Here is a 19,092-nt window from a genome sequence, read left to right as displayed (position 1 = left end):
TTATTTAAAAAGAAAAGGATTGGGGAACAGGCTTTCGCCTATATCACTCCTCTCCCATAAACATTTTTACATTTTAAAAAATTTGATTGTTATAAACATATTGACATGCATTGCTACTTAATTTGAAATGATAATAGGGAACACAAAGGTTTAAAATCGTTTGGAAAAGGCAATAAAATCATGAATTTTCAACATAACAAAAGAGGTCAGGTTGGTGTCTGTTCCATACAATAGATTTTGTGCATTGTGGTAATAAAAAGGTAAAAGGGATAGAGTTCGGTTTCGTGCATCTAGATGTAAGGGGCAGTTGAGTAAAAAGTGACCTGTATCTTAAAATGGATGACCACAAGCGCAGGCTGGTGAATCAGATATATGTCTTAAAAATTTGTGACCATTGAGATCACTACAAGAGAGACGCAGACGACAGTGGATTATTTGGTTTTTTCGATTTCCGAATTGGTAAAATATAGGTGGGTTTGTATCTGATTTTTTTAGAGAGTTTTTAAAAGATGAAATTGAAGGTGAAAGTTTTTGGAAATCTGGGAGGTGGTTCCACTCATGAATTGTAAAAAAGAGTTGTAAAATAAATCAGATTGGGTGTAATATTGCGTATCATTTTATATAACATTATAAGTTTGGGTCGCCGACGTCTCTCCTGTAGTGTGATAAACCCTGTTTCTTGGTAGATTAAGGTGTGGCTTGTTCCATTGACAGCACCGCATATAGTTCTGAGTGCCTGTAACTGGAGGTTCTCTAATTCAGTCGTTAGTTCTTTAGTGCTTTCGTCCCATATAATATCACAATAATCAAAATGAGGTAAGATAAAAGAGGTGTATATAGTTTGAAGAGATTTCCTACTTAGACGATATTTCAGACTTTTAAGACAGTTAATAAGCCTACCAGTTTTCAGTAAAATCTGATTAATATGACAATCCCATTTACAATTAGTTTGAAAAGTTAATCCTAAATGCTTCATTTTGTTAATAATATTCTGGTCTCAAACAAGTCTTAGACTATCTCTGACCTGTAGAAGAATCAGAAAAAATAAGTCTTTAATACAATATATTGAAAACGGAATAATTGCTATAGAAATAAACACCGATTCGATTTTTTTTAATATTTTCTTTCTGGTTCCCAGGAGTCCAAGGAGAGCCCGGAACACCAGGAGAATCAGGAGAGAGAGGACCCAAAGGACCACCAGGAGAATCAGGAGAAATAGGTCTAAAAGGTCCAAAAGGTGAAGTTGGGTATGGTGAACCAGGAGATCCTGGACCGATGGGTAAGTAATAAGTCTTGTTGATGACCTAAGATTACAATATAATGGAAACTGAATGATTGATACAGAAAGAAAGACTTATTAGAGTAACTTGTTGATAATATTTTCTGTCTGGTCCCATAGGAGTCCAAGGAGACCCTGGACCAATAGGCGAAATGGGAGCGAGAGGTCCAAAAGGTGAAGTTGGGTATGGTGAACCAGGAGACCCTGGACCGATGGGTAAGTAATAAGTCTTGTTGATGACCTGACATTACAATATATTGGAAACTGAATGATTGATACATCAATTAAAGAAGAATTCGAGTTTCTTGTCGAATATATTTTCTTTTTGGCCCTATAGGAAAACCAGGAGATATCGGACTACCTGGAAAAACAGGAGAAAGAGGTGCGCAAGGCCCACCAGGAGAATCAGGAGAAAAAGGTCTAAAAGGTGATAAAGGAGAAGTTGGGTATGGTGAACCTGGAGACCCTGGACCGATGGGTAAGTAATAAGTCTTGTTGATGCATAAAATTACAATATATTGGAAATTGAATGATTGATACAGAAAAAAAGATCGATTCCAGTATTTTGTTGATAAAATTTTATTTCTGGTCCCATAGGAGTCTTAGACTATCTCTGACCTGTAGGCGAATCAGAAGAAATAAGTCATTAATACAATATATTGAAAACTGAATGATTGCTACAGAAATAAACACCGATTTGAATTTTTTTTATATTTTCTTTCTGGTTCCTAGGAGTCCAAGGAGAGCCCGGAACACCAGGAGAATCAGGAGAAAGAGGACCCCAAGGACCACTAGGAGAATCAGGAGACAGAGGTCTAAAAGGTGATAGAGGAGGAGTTGGGTATGGTGAACCAGGAGACACTGGACCGATGGGTAAGTAATACGTTTTGTTGATGGCCTAAGATTACAATATAATGGAAACTGAATGATTGATAGAGAAATAAAGGCTTATTCGAGTAACTTTTTGATAATATTTTCTTTCTGGTCCCATAGGAGTCCAAGGAGACCCTGGACCAATAGGCGAAATGGGAGAAAGAGGTCCAAAAGGTGAAGTTGGGTATGGTGAACCAGGAGACCCTGGACCGATGGGTAAGTAATAAGTCTTGTTGATGACCTAAGATTACAATATTTTGGAAACCGAGTGATTGATATATCAATTAAAGAAGAATTCGAGTTTCTTGTCGATTATATTTTCTTTTTGGCCCTATAGGAAAACCAGGAGATATCGGACTACCTGGAAAAACAGGAGAAAGAGGTCCACAAGGCCCACCAGGAGAATCAGGAGAAAAAGGTCTAAAAGGTGATAGAGGAGAAGTTGGGTATGGTGAACCTGGAGACCCTGGACCGATGGGTAAGTAATAAGTCTTGTTGATGCATAAAATTACAATATATTGGAAATTGAATGATTGATACAGAAAAAAGATCGATTCTAGTATATTCTTTCTGGTCCCATAGGAGTTTTAGACTATCCTCAGACCTGTAGGCGAATCAGAAGAAATAATCCTTTAATACAATATATTGAAAACTGAATGATTGCTACAGAAATAAACTCCGATTCGATTTTTTATTCACATTTCCTTTCTGGTTCCTAGGAGTCCAAGGAGAGCCCGGAACACCTGGAGAATCAGGAGAAAGAGGCCTAAAAGGTGATAGAGGAGAAGTTGGGTATGGTGAACCAGGAGACACTGGACCGATGGGTAAGTAATAAGTTTTGTTGATGGCCTAAGATTACAATATATTGGAAACCGAGTGATTGATATATCAATTAAAGAAGAATTGATTGATAAAGAAATAAAGACTTATTCGAGTAACTTTTTGATAATATTTTCTTTCTGGTCCCATAGGAGTCCAAGGAGACCCTGGACCAATAGGCGAAATGGGAGAAAGAGGACCAAAAGGTGAAAGGGGAGAAGTTGGGTATGGTGAACCAGGAGACACTGGACCGATGGGTAAGTAGTAAGTCTTGTTGATAATCTAAGATTACAATATATTGGAAACTGAATGATTGATACATCAATTAAAGAAGAATTCGAGTTTCTGGTCGATTATATTTTATTTTTGGCCCTATAGGAAAACCAGGAGATCCCGGGCCACCAGGAGAATCAGGAGAAAGAGGTCTAACAGGTGATAGAGGAGAAGTTGGGTATGGTGAACCAGGAGACACTGGACCTATGGGTAAGTAATAAGTTTTGATTACTGAAACTGAATGGTTGATACATAAATGAAGACCAATTATAGTAATTTGTGATATTATTTTCTTTTTGGTCCCATAGGAGTCCCAGGATATCCTGGACCACCAGGAGAATCGGGAAAAAGAGGACCCCAAGGACCACCAGGAGAATCAGGAGAAAGAGGTCTAAAAGGTGATAGAGGAGAAGATGGGTATGGTGAACCTGGAGACCCTGGACCGATTGGTAAGTAATAAGTCTTGTGGATTACACTGCAATTAGTGACTGAATTCAAAAGAATATTTGCACGTAATATCGTATTCCACTAGGAAGGTGGGAGAGTGGGAGGGTGTTTACATGAACAGGAGATTTAGGCCGCAGATTGTAGGGATAGGTTTGTCTATTAAGTAACAATTCAGCACCCAAGCCTCAACGCTATATATTGAAATAATGCCGATAAGACACCTGACTTCCGCAATAATCACACTGAGGCTCTACACCAATCCTCAATGAGTTTATAATCTCCAGCATACAGTCGATTAAGTTATGAGCGGCAACCCTGCAATGAGTGACTTAATCCAAGAGAATATTTGCACGTTGTATTCCACTAGGAGGATGGGAGGGTGTCAAATCATAAACAATGTTCAAAATACATTTATTGTCATTCACATTCAGACAAAAAACCTACAATTACTCATAATCAAACGCCCTTATCAAGTCTAAAAGATCGGCATTATTCAAATATTAGTTTTCAAATACCTTCGGACCGACTAGCCGAGTCTGCTTATTTGGACGCAACTTGTGCTCGAATCAATGTATTAAGTCTACTATAATACTTAACACTAGAAGGTCCAAACCACCCAGTATGATTCATCATCTGCTAATAGAATACCTTTTTGCAGCATTTAAGAAATGTCCTAAACCCCTTATCGGACAAATAACGTCATCTTCACATTTTTTAATAACAAATGTGTTAGACTTTCCCTTTCACCTCTTAAGGTCTTGCCAAATGTGTGCTGAAAAACTAGACCCGAATTGTCTTTCAAAACCTTTATCTTTTGTGCAACGACAAGAGACAAATCACACGCTCGATCCTTAGCAAAAAACTGCAATTTTATCCAAGCTTGATCTCTAGCAAGAACATAAAGCTGTTTTAAAGACCGATCTCGTCAATTCCCTTGCGATCAATAGCGAAATAACCTTAATTTAGAGAAAATAGGCTTGGCCTGTTTTGGAAGAATATGTGCTCTAGCTGCACCTCTTTAACCAACTTCACATATTTCCTAACTACACTAGCACAGACCGGGTTACCAGGAGCAGTAATGATGTCCCAAGACTTCCAAACCCATGTTTATCAAAGAGGTTTACTAGTGAATTGACAATATTCTCCACAGGGCTAAACGTTTTGGACATGAACATGTTAAGTTTCCTTTCAAATCAAGGTTTTCCCACTCTAACCTATGAACGATAGTCTTACCTTTAAATATCTTACCATACCAAAAACCTACGAATATCATCTTACAGATACTCAAATTTACGTTACGAGGTAATTTACTCAGAAAATCAAAAAATGTCTTCTTTAAACTCTCAGATCTCTTGATTCCTGAAGAAGACGTCCATTTGTCTAACTCTTGCAGCCTCTTATTGATGAAATCGAGATTGATACCATTATAATGTTATCCTGCAACACAAATAATGACGTTATTTCATTTGAATGAAATGCGACAAACCTGAAGCGGCCACCTTAACCCGTCATTATCAAGTACAAAGCCTTCCTAATAGTTTCACGAACCTGACCCCCAATGTAAATCAATCAATCATGGCCGATGTCAACATTGGCCACCAAACTAGCAACGGCGATATAGCAGGAATTGCGATGGTATATTCAACCTCTTGTTCCTTTCAACAGACACAAAAGTGGATAAATCATGCTGTAAGGTGGAAAAAAATACATATTACACTCTTTACTGAGATCTTGGCAAAGGACATTAAGGCCATCACGAAGCAAGTCATCCTCGGATCTCAATGAGTTGGAATCCAAGGCCATAAGATCAACAGTGTGCGGACCGTATCTTTCCTATACATTTCGCCAAATTTGCGTACTTAGTTTTCTTAACGACAGTTCAGCAGAATTCAGACCAGAAAGAACAAAGCTCATATGCAGATCAACATTATATAACTTGACAAACTGAAGATATTTTTAATTACTGTATTAAAACCCGATCTTCTACTACCTTGCATGTCCCACACAACAATATAAAAAAATGACCCCTCATCAAAGCATTTAATGTGAAGGATGGGAGACATTATTGAAGTAAAGCCGGAGGCTTAGCATTGTTATGTAGCATACTATCCTAGTTATCGCCCTTTACATCGCTCTTCAAACAAAGGTAAATAAGGTCCCTCTATCACATGACCCAGCAGCATAATATAACCAATACAACTTGAGCAATAAAGGGCAAGGTAAACCTTGTAATTTGTCAAACCCAAGACACATTCTAAAAAGTTCCCTAGACATGCAAACGAGATACAAGAGGTATAACACATCATTGTTAGAGTTATTTATCACCTAAATATATATTTTTGCATTTTTCATCATAACTTTCATCTTACTTTATATATCCCCAAACCCAGTTTGACTTATTTGCATAATTTGAACCCCACATTTTCACGCTAGCATATACAGTTTCCTCCTGTTACATCCGCTGTACATTCCCTTTCTAACCTCAAGTTATTTTCATTATGCTCCCCAACTACAACAACCACTGGCAAGAAGCCAGACATAGAAACACTAATCGTCAACCAAACCAATATCACGTACCCTACAACGGCCCTGTCTTCCATCGACCTCTACCACCTACCATTCGCCGACCACCAACCAACCCATCCAGCTATATCCCACCCCATCGCCGACCTACCTACAACACCTACCAATCAAGAGCTAACCATCGACCTGACCAAAAACAGAAACGACTACCAGCCCACCGACGCCAACCAGTCCCCACTCATAAGGAGGAAGAACCCTTTGTGAAGGTGTTCTTCCAAGTTTTGCAGTGCCTCCATCATTTGGCAATCCTTACCCTTCAACAGCAAGGCCAACCAGCGTTTACCTTCAAACGCAGAGTCTCTGAGTTGGATAGTTTTATCCGCCCAGCAATGAAAACATCAGCTGTTGACGCGAATATTAGATCCCTCAATCGGACATGGCTCTCTAAGGTTACGCAGGTCCTGATCGACCATTACCAAACCACACTTCAAGAGAAGCTGACCACCATTCGTACTAAGTCTTTATCATCAGCTGCCGTCGACCGCATCGTTTCTCATGCCCTGTCCTGGGCCCGTCGCTCCTTTGGGAAACGTCTCACTCAAGCTGTAATCACCAAGTTCTACCAAACAATCAACGAAACAAAAACCAGAGTAACCATATCTCTACCAACTGAAATGGACACTACACCTGCACCATCTAGAGCCACGACGCTGCCGAACCAAACCCCTAAACGAGCCCGAAGTTCACCTACTCCTAGTCCAGCAGACTCTCGTAGAGAGGGCACTCCCCTTCTCTTTTCACTTTCAAACTCGTCTTCCCCTTCCACACCATCTGAATCTTCACCACGTGATCCAGGATCCGCCAACCTTTCTTCCTTCTGTGCGTTTTTGGACCAGCAAACCACCCCTCAGTCTCCATCGAAGTCGAGACGTATATCCAGACCTCCCGAACCAGATCCCAGTCCGTTCCCAATGCTACAATTCTAACAACTACCAAACCAGTACCAATCACACCGTCGACGACCATTATATCCGCTACCAAACCGTATTATCACCAAACCAAGGACAAATCATTATGGAAGCTACCCGCTCTAAAGAAATCTACCTTAATTATTGGATCATCTAACCTGAATCGAATTACCAAAACCAGTTCAGACACTGAAATACATTCTTACCCCGGTGCCCAAATCCATCACATACAGTCAATCCTGGAATCATACGACCATGATCCCAAACCTATTACCATTATTCTTCATGTAGGCCTCAACAACCGTGATCAGCTACCAAAGACCTCCTTTAACCAAGCCCAGAAATTAATCGCCACAGTCAACAAAACCTTCCCAAACTCCAAGATCCTCTTCACATGTATACCCATTTCAAATAAAATCTCGAAGAAAGCACAACAGAACCTCAGCACTCTCAACAACATGATGATGGAGTCCAGTATCAACAGTATTATTAAAAAAAGTGACAAAGGTTCATGTTGTGTCATTCTGAATAGGGAGGATTACGTTTCAGAAGCAGAGAATCAACTGAATAATCCTAAACATTATGTCATTTTACCGAAACCAATTTTCAAAGAAACTGCTAACATGATTAACAATATTCTTGCCGATTTGGTCAAAACTAGTTATCTCAAACAGAAACAATATGACTATCTGTCCGCCAAACCTGATTGTCGCGAGAGACATTTGTACACTTTGCCTAAAATCCATAAGAATCCAACCAAGGAGTGGTTTATCTCGAATAAAATCCCTAAAGGCCGCCCGATTATATCTGACTGTGGTAGTGAGTCATATGCAGTGTCAGAATACATTGATCATTTCTTACTGCCTCTAGCATGTCAACATCGCGCCTACCTTAAAGACACAACCGATTTTGTCAATAAAATAAAAAATCTTCGAGTTCCCTCTAATGCTATTTTAATTTCTATCGACGTTTCTTCTATGTATACCAATATCGATAACACTACTGGTTTAACGGCAGTTCGTAAAGCTTTTAATAGAAACCCAGATCCAAACAGACCCGACGATGCAATTCTACAGCTTTTAGAGATTTGTCTTAGTCGAAACGATTTCACATTTAATGGTAAAACATATTTACAAACTTCAGGGACAGCAATGGGCAAACGATTCGCCCCTTCGTACGCAAACCTTTTCATGGCAGAGTGGGAACGTGAGGTGTTGCCCCTCTGTCCATTTGACCCACTTTTTTACGGACGCTTTTTGGATGACATTTTTATGGTTTGGACTTATTCTATCGAACAGTTTTGGGAATTCTTTGAAATTCTCAACAACCACCATCCTTCTATCAACCTAACCTCAAACGTGAGTGACAAATGCATAGACTTTCTCGATACCACAGTCTTTAAGGGAGATTCCATAGCAGAAACAAATAAACTGGATATTAAAGTGTATTTCAAAGAAACTGATTCTCATCAACTCTTGCACAAGAGCTCCTTTCACCCAAAACAAACCTTTTCTGGTATAATTAAGTCACAAGTTTTACGATTTCATCGAATTTGTACAAGATCTTCTGATTTCAACCAAGCCTGTACGATTGTTTTCTCAAAACTGAAAGAGCGTGGGTACTCTAAACGATTTTTACGAAACATAAAAAATTCCACCTTAGCACAGATAGCAGCTAAAAACAGACTAAATGCCGAAGTACCTCCAGGTTTAAGAAGTGCTCCATGTTTGTCCAGTAGATGCAAAACATGTCCATTTATATCAGAAACTCATTATTTTGTAAGCAACTCTACGAATAAAAGGTACCCGATCCAGGAACATCTAACATGTGAACATTCGAATGTAATATATCTAATTTCATGCAAGAAATGCCCCAAACAATATGTAGGAGAAACTAAGAATAATTTACGAACTCGCTTTAATGCTCATAGGTCAGACATCAAATTAAAGAAAGACAAGCCTGTTTCTAATCATTTCAACCTCGACGACCATTCAATAGACGATCTCGCCCTAATCCCAATTGAGCGTATAGAAATTGACTTGCCCGAAGATGAAACTACCAAATTCCGTCAATCTAGGGAAGCCCATTGGATTGAGACATTGAATACAGCAAGACCTATAGGACTAAATATTCATCATAATGTAGGCATAGCACCCTTTGATGTCCCGTTTAATACAACCAGCAATCGAGCAAGCAAGATAGTTCATGCCCACTATAAGAGCCTTCAAGAGAAATTCCCCCATGTCTATAAGCAGAAAATGATAGAGTTGCATATTCAAAAAATAAGAACTTAAATGATAATATTGTTCATAGTAAACTAAAAACAATCAGCACATAATAGATACTATACTTAGTTATTTTTTCTAATTTCAGATCAGAATAAGAACAGAAGAAAACCCAATATCAAGACCCTTAATCCTAATTTCTAAATAAAGTGTCTGCTCCACCCTAGGCCTGTACATTTGGGAGAATCAAACCCTCCCTTCCCCGTTTCTCCAATAAAACAAGAAAATCCAATTTAACACAAATCCTTACAGAAAATATACTCAATTTGTAAACAAATAAGCCATTTTGTTTTTGGACTACTTTTTTAAGAATGAGTATGGAGGCCTATACCTGCAATTAACTTTTAAATGTAAATTTAAGCGATTATTTTTATCAATTGAATTGAAGTTATTATTGTAACATATTTACACTTTCTATTTAGTTTCATTCTTAAAACAAAAAAATTGAAATTAATTTGAAAGGAAGGGGTTGGGCAAATTAAAAATCCTAGTGGGTTCAAATTAAGGTCACTGAGGTTGCCTGCCAGTATTGATTTAGTCGACAATACTGCCCGATCCTTGCCACGTGGAATCCACCTCTTTCAAGAATCGAATTTTGAATTTTGAATCGCAAGCCAATGGTCCGAATGATCGACCTTTTACAATGAAGACACAGCACATCTAAAGTTTCTCCAAAAGGAGTAATGTGTCAATTAAACAAATGTATGAACCACACAGCACATCTAAAGTTTCTCCAAAAGGAGTAATGTGTGAATTTAACAAATGTGTGAACCACACAGCACATCTAAAGTTTCTCCAAAAGGAGTAATGTGTCAATTAAACAAATGTATGTCACACAGCACATCTAAAGTTTCTCCAAAAGGAGTAATGTGTCAATTAAACAAATGTATGAACCACACAGCACATCTAAAGTTTCTCCAAAAGGAGTAATGTGTCTACTCACACATGCATATTATGCATCAATAAATTTGACCGAAATCCTGCACTAGATGGTTGATGGAATATGTTTCATCTTCTGAATGGTAATAAATGTCATAAACAGCATCAGGGTTACCATCAAGACCAGAGGTAACATCTAAAACACTGCCACGGTACCATTTACAGTTGTCTAAAAATAATATAAAAATAAAAAGAGCTACTCAATCATTCAGTCAGTTTTTGTTTTGTTTAACCAGATAAAATATAATATATATTTTATGGAATGTAGAAATTAACTTTTATGCCATATATATAATAGACACTACTTGTAGCAAAGAAAAAATATGAACTGCTTAATTTACCTGATGACTCATCAACTATCCACTTGTGGGAAATTTCCCGACCCACAAAACGTTGCCTTGCAGCCCTGTTGGTAGATCTGGTGGTAGTTTGGGGTTTGGTGCCACTACAATTAGGCTTAAAAGACTCTTGTTTTGGTTTGGTATCCTGTAAATACTGTTAAATAATTTTAGAAAATAAGAATCAGCCTAACATAAATTATCAATAAGACTTACCTGGTCATTTCATATATTCCAAAAAAAAAACAACAATGAAGTTTAATTCATTTGTTAACAGTTGAAAAATATATATATATTACTTACCCAGACACCAGGTTCTCTGATGCCTGAACTTTTCCCATATTTTGGTGCACACAATTCTGGCAGTAGACAAGTGTAGTAGAATGCTGTCAGCTTTGGTAACATCTTAGTCACCCACAAGTTCTTGTCAACAACTATTCTTTCAATATGGAGCTGGTGTGGAGAAATAGATCTTACTACAAAACCCAACCACTTCATGTCAAAAACATTCAGCTGACCTTGAACTTGGTAAAAGAATTTATGAACCAGTTGATTTCCACTTGACTGCATTAAGCAGAAATTAGACACAGATTTTGCTGCCTCCAAGAATGTCAACTGTTTGTTCATGAGAACATTATTGACCTTAAGTAAACCCTTCTCACCAGATGCCAATGATGACACAATTCCGTCTGTGCTTGCAGCAAGAAATGGATGACTGTGAAGAATCTGTAAGCGTATGCTCTACTGTAACAGGGCCACCATCTGTAGCTTTCTTTGCACAATACTCAGAATATGTTGCTTTCTCTGCAGCTAATCCAATCTTCGTAAACCTGTTTCCTTTGAAAGTGGAATATAGTAACCTCTTGATGAATGGTGTAACTGTGATTTTCGGATTCCGTGCCATTATGTCTCCAAAGTTAGATGAAGTGAGTCTTGTTCGTCTTTCATCATGCCCTATGTCTGAATCAGACTGGGAGATTGTTGCTTCACAAATTTCTTTCACCCGCTCTTTGGACAGCGGTACGAAATCTTTGTCAAATTTCGCTTTCAAAATTGAAAGCTGGTGAGAAGAGTGATCAGCAACAACCTCGATGGCATCTGTACCTTATTCCTGTCTAGCTTTTGTGGAATCGCTTTGTTTTCTGCCAATCATCCGTCTTTTCCAGCGTTTTGTTTTCTGCACAGGTCGAGCACTAAGCGAGCGCTGAAGTTGAAGACGCTTCTCTCTGTTGTCAAACAAACATCGAAAGGAACTGGTTGGTTCTGTGTGCGTCACCTTTGTCCAAACCATAAGTGACCACTTGATTTTGACGAAGAGCGCCACCATAGCATCTGCAATGCCAAGACCCTCTCGAGCATCTATTGAAAAATTTTCCACCATCAAACTTGGCACGAATATTCATCCAGGCCTCAGCTAGATTTGTGGTGAAATTACCAAGTAATCTTTCAGCTTTGGATGCAATGCGGTTCAATAGTGGACAAACTTCGTTTATGATTTCATTGTCAGCTGCAGACAATCCTCTTCCTGGTACCGCTAATCTGGAATCTTCCTGATCTTTCAAAGAAGAACCATCAGTCCAAAAGTCTTGCTGGTCTCTCACAACTGATATAACAGATTCAGATTGTTCATCTTCACAGGTTGAGGTAGGATTGCTTTCTTTACTTGGAATTTCACCTGAGGACTTCTTGCAGAATTCAGAACACCTGGTATGGTCGCCAAAAACATGATAAATGCAGTTCTTAATGTCATGAACTGATTTCTTACAAGCCAAGGATCTGTTTTCTTCAGAAGACCTCATGCGAATAGCACATCGAACAGCAGACACAATTCTTATTCTAGTTGCCAAGGTCAACTTTCCTCTTCCCCTTAGTTTTGGTAGTCTGTCAACCATTTTTTCCAAACTGCTTCTAAGGCATTTGCATGCATGATTTGCACATTCCAGCTTAGTTACATGAGGACCCCAAATTGGTACTGTTTCCTGTATTCTGGCATACACAGAACTATCACCATCTGCAACAAGGCGCATGTACCGAACACCGTGATCTTTCTCAGCATTCATAAAGCCTTCCACAATGACATCTGCCTCCATAGCTTGACTCGACTCATCCCAATTCTTAAAGCACTCAGGATCTTTTTGTCGACTCTCTGCCAAGGAACAGGCGTAGCAGTATTTGTTCCGGATGCCAATATGGAGCAGCTTTCGGGTCACTTGTCCAATTATGATGCCAACACCTCCAAGAGCATTATAGGAATGCTTATGGAACACCTTGATGATAGTCATTCCTTTCTTCACCTATCCACCAGTTGCCAATTTCCTCTTCAATGGCAGTGAATGTAGGCTGTGATATTGATGGAACTCCCATTGTTCCAAGGCATTCAGATAAATGACTAAGTCCACTTCCGGTCACCATGCTTCCCCAAACAGCTGTCAAGTTTATGTCGTATCTTTTCAGACCCGACGATGATGTTGTTTTCTTCGACGTTGACAGTTTAAACAGCTGACCACACCCCTGACATTCGGCTTGCATGATTGAAGCCAATCCAAGTCTTTGCTTCTCAGCCACCAATTTAACAACCGGACGGTTGACCAATGCACACATTTGTACCTCAGAATATAATGCAGTATGCATTGTAATCCCAGACACATGTTTCTGAAGTTGGTCTAAGTCAATTATTCTGTAGCCATCAAACACTGGTGTTTTTTGAAATTTCAAATTAAGACCTGGACCCTTAGATACAGAATAGTTCAGCAAACTTTGTGGTATACTTATGTCATCTACTTTGATCTTCAATTTGATCGGCCGACGTTTACAATGTCTTCCAGAAGGTCGATTAAATTTTAGCGCAGGAATAGATCTATCACTTTAAAGATACGCATACGCTGGGAATATAGTTTATTTATTTGTATCAACAGATTCTTAATTGTTTCCTCTTTACTGTTGATTTTTATTTCTATTCTTTGGTTTCATACATCATATTATATAAAAAAAATTATAGAAATTGTCTATGTTGAGAATTGCGTACTTTTACATGTGAAATGGACACGAAGGGTGATGGAGGTTGAACTGAGTGTGCACTAAATAACATTGTTTTGTAATGTTTATCTTCGATTTACAAAATCAACAAGTATTATCATCGGAATCTACTGATATCGAATGAACAATAACACACATTTTCAGGTAAATTGGTTGATTTACAAACTTGCGTGTGTGTTATATCTGCATTTCGAAGTAGGTTTGTTTAGTTAGTGAATCCGCCATTTTGTTTACAGCGTTATGCATGGATGATAAACATGTTGAATTGTGACTCTATCTCAATGTATTTTGATAAAATATGACTCGACTGTTGCCGTGGGATTATGTGAGATTATGTGGAAGGAAGTTTGAAAGTTGTCAGTTATGTCATTATCGATATCTATGGGAGTTAGTAGTTTAAAATTTGGTTAAGGGATGAAATGTTCCATCGTGGGCCATCATTAATAGGTCCTTTTGTCGAGGTATCCTAAGAGGAAAAGAAGCCAAACAGTCCAAAAGTACGGGAAACCATGGTTGAGAAGGCCAAAATGGTACAATAATAATAGCTTCACTAACTTGATCTAAAGTAATCTTATTTAAAATTTTACCTATCAGTGAAAATGGTGGAAAAATGTACGGAATCAACTCTACCCAAGAAAAAGAAAATGCATTACATTTATAGGAACCTGGTTCAGGAAACCATGAACAAAACTTTGATAACTGACAATTCAAACGAGACGCAAACAAATCTATACTAGGCCAGAACAATTGATTACATATCCTAATAAAAATGCTATTATTTAACATCCACTCAGTGGAATCGGAAAAATTTCTCGATGAAAAGTCAGGCAGTCTATTAGCTTTGCCTGGGATGTAAACTGCAGATATATATAGTGATCTCTCTATACACCAATTCCAAATATCTTTGGCCAAATCATCTAGTAATTTTGATGTTATTTCTCCCATATTATTTACATAAGAAACTGCACAAACATTTTCAGATCTAACTTCAATATGTAAACTCAACTGATCAGAAAATAAGGACTTCAACCCAAAAAATATAGCCAGTAATTCCAAAAATTTGATGTCATTTTGACTTTCTGCTGCAGACCTTCTACCACCAAATGAAATATTTTCATCATTATGATACACACCCCAACCTTCCAAGAATGCGTCCTTGGTGTAAAATACTGAAGGGTTTTCTTGTCGTATTAGTTTGCCATTTTTATCATTAACATTCCTTATCCACCAATGTAAATCACAATCCCTTCTGCGGACAAGAACAATTCGTTATCATAATATATGGAACTGCCTAAACTTTTCAATTTATCCCTTTCTAAATTTCTATAATGCAATGGTGCCTCGAAGATGGCATAAAAGGCATTTATGAGTAAACCTATAAATGACACAAGAATTCGTACTGAAATTATTCGACAGTTTTCCAAAATAAATATGGCAGAATTGTATATTTTGCTTACTTTTTCTGGGGTCAAATAGACCTTAAATTTCACCGAATCGATAATAAACCCAAAGAATACTATAGTCTGACAGGGTTCGAAACTTGATTTCTTCTCGTTCACAGTATATCCTAATGATAATAATTTATCTTTGATTACTTGTGTATCATTACGACATTTTGATTGATTTTGATCCATTATAATAGAATCATCAATATAATAGTTACATCTTATACCTTGAAATCTAAACCAGGCATATACAGGCTTTAGAATTTCGGTAAACACTCTTGGAGCACTTGATAGTCCGAAGGGTAGACAGACAAACTGATATAAAACTAGCTTTATTTGATAAAGAAAACCCAGCATCACATTTCTTGATCTCCTTGGAAATATCATCCCCAAATAAATAGCTGGTAATTGGAGTATTTATATTGCAGAGATTAGAATACTTCTTTTTAAGATTGGACGAATCAAATATCTACGTCTTAAGGAAATATTGTATTGGGCTTGGAAAATCAATGTCATTGAATCAGAAATTAATCTCTTTGCGTCATCGTTATGTCTAATCTGATCCTTTATTAAATCATTCAGTTTAATGATCGGAACAATGCCAGCAGCTAATAATTTTTAAATGCCTTTAAAATTTTTATCATAGGTATGAGTTTTAACATCAATTTCACCCCATATCTCCTGATTAACTAACGGTCGGGATAACATTTCACAATTTTCGGGTATTTTATATCGATCAATAATGTCATCAGTAGCACATTGAGTGGTGCAAGCTGTATTTATCACATTAGCTAATGATTTTGATATAGGATCACCTCGTAAAGGAGTTTTCAATTTAGGTAGTGTCCACAAAGTATCATCTATTGCTGGACCAGTATTACTACTATTTAATTCAGCATTGATATTATTATTACTGAACTCATCAAATAATGCTCCACTAATTCTATTATTAACTTGTAGCGGATTTATACTAGGTCTTACAACATCAGGTGAATTGTCAACTTGAACAGTTAAATTAGGCAACTGGGTAAAATCTTGAAAGAACAAATCACTTTCATCATAATCATATTCTATTTCATTAGTCTTCGATTCAACAAGACCTAATTTACATTTTAGTGTCAAGAGATCTGCCTCTGACACATTATCTAAATCAATAAGATTAGATTTAATAGACTGAATAGTATTAGTATTGCCAGTAGTTTTATTGATAACATTTGAGTTGTTATTAATAGTTCTCGGCGAACTTGCTTTACGAGTACTTGAAGCCTTTTGCTTACCTCTAAGTAACTTAACTGCAGATCTTAATTTTGATTTGAATGGTGTTTTACACTTACTAGTGGAAGGAATAGCATCCTCCAAAGTAAGAGTCATTTAAAGAAAGTATATCTCTTTTTCTGAACCAGCCACCGTATGACTGTTTTAAATAAATACATTGACTGAAAAACTATCGAAAAACTATCGTTCAGTCTGGTAAGCTTGCAGATTAAGCAGTATTATAACTTACACTACCTGCTTAAATAAAATTTGAGATTCTATCGATCTCTTCTGCGATACACTAGGACAAAGAATGATTGGTAAAGTTGTATTGTTTATATTATGCTGCTAGGTCATGTGATAGAGGGACCTTATTTACCTTTCTTTGAAGAGCGATGTAAAGGGCGATAACTAGGATAGTATGCTACATAACAATGCTAAGCCGAAGGCTTTGCGAAAAATAATGTAAAAATATCTACTCGAGTATCGACTCCTAACGAACACAACCATCTAAGCACCGCATCTGCCTCTTTCTCATGAATGGGCCTTTATCCCCAGTTCGCCAATAATCAGATAACTCTACTATTTCTCCACCCATATCAACGACAGCACTATACTTGTAACCCGAAGAATCCGTCGACAATTCAACTCGTTCACATTTTTTAATAACAAATGTAATGAGTTCGCCAATAATCAGATATCTCTACTATTTCTCCACCCATATCAACGACAGCACTGTACTTCGATAATTCAACTCGTTTATGAAATTCAATCAACTTTGAATTCTAAATACATTGAGCAATCGACCTATTCATCTCTCTACAAAATAATTTACATCCCGGGATAGCTAAAGACATAGAAATAACCTTGAAGAGCCTTGAAAACTTTTTAAATCAACCTTATCAGAACTTAAGATATTATCTCGTAATTGGATAAACTTTACCTTCTTGTCAACCGGGACCACATATGATTGAATAACTGAATCCACATAGATTATATGATTATATTTTCTTGCTGGTCCCATAGGAGCCCCCGGAGATCCCGGACCCCCTGGAAACTTAGGAGAAAGAGGCCCACCAGGAGAATCGGGAGAAAGAGGTCCAAAAGGTGATGGAGGAGAAGATGGGTATGGTGAACCTGGAGACCCTGGACCGATGGGTAAGTAATAAGTCTTGTTGATGCATAAAATTACAATATATTGGAAACTGAATGATTGATACAGAAAAAAGATCGATTCTAGTATTTTGTTGATAATATTTTCTTTCTGGTCCCATAGGAGTTTTAGACTATCTCTGACCTGCAGGCGAATCAGAAGAATAAGTCTTTAATACAATATATTGAAAATTGAATGATTGCTACAGAAATAAACACCGATTTGATATTTTTTATATTTTCATTCTGGTTCCTAGGAGTCCAAGGAGAGCCCGGAACACCAGGAGAATCGGGAGAAAGAGGACCCCAAGGACCACCAGGAGAATCAGGAGAAAGAGGACCCCAAGGACCACCAGGAGAATCAGGAGACAGAGGTCTAAAAGGTGATAGAGGAGAAGTTGGGTATGGTGAACCAGGAGACCCTGGGCCGATGGGTAAGTAATATGTCTTGTTGATGACCTGACATTACAATATATTGGAAACTGAATGATTGATACATCAATTAAAGAAGAATGCGAGTTTCTTGTCAATTATATTTTCTTTTTGGCCCTATAGGAAAACCAGGAGATATCGGACCACCTGGAAAAACAGGAGAAAGAGGTCAACAAGGCCCACCAGGAGAATCAGGAGAAAGAGGTCTAAAAGGTGATGGAGGAGAAGATGGGTACGGTGAACCTGGAGACCCTGGACCGATGGGTAAGTAATAAATCTTGTTGATGCATAAAATTACAATATATTGGAATGATTGATACAGAAAAAAAGACCTATTCGAGTAACTTGTTGATAATATTTTCTTTCTGGTCCCATGGATGTCCCTGACCTGTAGGCAAATCAGAAGAAATAAGTCTTTAATACAATTTATTGAAAAGTGAATGATTGCTACAGAAATAAACACCGATTCGATTTTTTATTCATATTTTCTTTCTGGTTCTTAGGAGTCCAAGGAGAGCGCGGAACGCCAGGAGAATCGGGAGAAAGAGGACCCCAAGGAACACCAGGAGAATCGGGAGAAAGAGGACCCCAAGGAGAATCAGGAGAAAGAGGTCTAAGAGGTGATAGAGGAGAAGTTGGGTATGGTGAACCAGGAAACCCTGGACCGATGGGTAAGTAATAAGTCTTGTTGATGACATAAGATTACAATATATTGAAAACTGAATGATTGCTACAGAAATAAACACCGATTCGATTTTTTATTCATATTTTCTTTCTGGTTCCTAGGAGTCCAAGGAGAGCGCGGAACACCAGGAGAATCGGGAGAAAGAGGACCCAAAGGACCACCAGGAGAATCAGGAGAACGAGGTACAAAAGGCGATAGAGGAGAAGATGGGTATGGTGAACCAGGAGACACTGGACCGATGGGCAAGTAATAAGTCTTGTTGATGACCTAAGATTACAATATATTGAAAACTGAATGATTGCTACAGAAATAAACATCGATTCGATTTTTTATTCATACTTTCT

The 19,092-nt window shown here is 37.8% G+C and overlaps 5 protein-coding genes across 5 annotated transcripts in view; 3 read left to right on the top strand and 2 right to left on the bottom strand.

Annotated features, from left to right (window-relative positions):
* Positions 1 to 4,280, top strand: part of LOTGIDRAFT_154563 (hypothetical protein) — a gene marked incomplete at both ends in the record, with an annotated part of 6,744 nt that extends 2,464 nt beyond the window's left edge. The window contains 11 exons of the mRNA XM_009063778.1: positions 1,139 to 1,279; positions 1,400 to 1,495; positions 1,617 to 1,757; positions 2,012 to 2,152; positions 2,273 to 2,368; positions 2,490 to 2,630; positions 2,872 to 2,976; positions 3,124 to 3,228; positions 3,350 to 3,454; positions 3,553 to 3,693; positions 4,123 to 4,280. Of these exons, the coding sequence (XP_009062026.1) occupies positions 1,139 to 1,279; positions 1,400 to 1,495; positions 1,617 to 1,757; positions 2,012 to 2,152; positions 2,273 to 2,368; positions 2,490 to 2,630; positions 2,872 to 2,976; positions 3,124 to 3,228; positions 3,350 to 3,454; positions 3,553 to 3,693; positions 4,123 to 4,280 (1,370 nt within the window). The remainder of the gene's footprint in view (positions 1 to 1,138; positions 1,280 to 1,399; positions 1,496 to 1,616; positions 1,758 to 2,011; positions 2,153 to 2,272; positions 2,369 to 2,489; positions 2,631 to 2,871; positions 2,977 to 3,123; positions 3,229 to 3,349; positions 3,455 to 3,552; positions 3,694 to 4,122) is intronic.
* A 1,909-nt stretch (positions 4,281 to 6,189) lies between these two features.
* On the top strand, positions 6,190 to 7,200 carry LOTGIDRAFT_154562 (hypothetical protein; the record flags this gene model as incomplete). The annotated part of the gene is made up of 1 exon (XM_009063777.1): positions 6,190 to 7,200. One exon carries the CDS (start codon positions 6,190 to 6,192, stop codon positions 7,198 to 7,200), a length of 1,011 nt encoding a protein of 336 aa, XP_009062025.1.
* A 3,226-nt stretch (positions 7,201 to 10,426) lies between these two features.
* On the bottom strand, positions 10,427 to 13,026 carry LOTGIDRAFT_154561 (hypothetical protein; the record flags this gene model as incomplete). The annotated part of the gene is made up of 4 exons (XM_009063776.1): positions 10,427 to 10,575; positions 10,748 to 10,892; positions 11,048 to 11,220; positions 12,021 to 13,026. 4 exons carry the CDS (start codon positions 13,024 to 13,026, stop codon positions 10,427 to 10,429), a joined length of 1,473 nt encoding a protein of 490 aa, XP_009062024.1.
* A 2,817-nt stretch (positions 13,027 to 15,843) lies between these two features.
* Positions 15,844 to 16,596, bottom strand: LOTGIDRAFT_154560 (hypothetical protein; the record flags this gene model as incomplete). The annotated part of the gene is made up of 1 exon (XM_009063775.1): positions 15,844 to 16,596. One exon carries the CDS (start codon positions 16,594 to 16,596, stop codon positions 15,844 to 15,846), a length of 753 nt encoding a protein of 250 aa, XP_009062023.1.
* Positions 16,597 to 16,792: 196 nt separating this feature from the next.
* Positions 16,793 to 19,092, top strand: part of LOTGIDRAFT_229256 (hypothetical protein) — a gene marked incomplete at its 5' end in the record, with an annotated part of 10,081 nt that continues 7,781 nt past the window's right edge. The window contains 6 exons of the mRNA XM_009063774.1: positions 16,793 to 16,799; positions 17,506 to 17,637; positions 17,889 to 18,065; positions 18,187 to 18,327; positions 18,567 to 18,734; positions 18,850 to 18,930. Coding sequence (XP_009062022.1) covers positions 16,793 to 16,799; positions 17,506 to 17,637; positions 17,889 to 18,065; positions 18,187 to 18,327; positions 18,567 to 18,734; positions 18,850 to 18,930 — 706 coding nt within the window. The remainder of the gene's footprint in view (positions 16,800 to 17,505; positions 17,638 to 17,888; positions 18,066 to 18,186; positions 18,328 to 18,566; positions 18,735 to 18,849; positions 18,931 to 19,092) is intronic.

The sequence above is a fragment of the Lottia gigantea genome (genome assembly GCF_000327385.1).
Source record: "Lottia gigantea unplaced genomic scaffold LOTGIsca_6, whole genome shotgun sequence".
Lineage (NCBI taxonomy): Eukaryota > Metazoa > Mollusca > Gastropoda > Lottiidae > Lottia > Lottia gigantea.
This window is presented reverse-complemented; position numbering and strand designations above follow the sequence as displayed.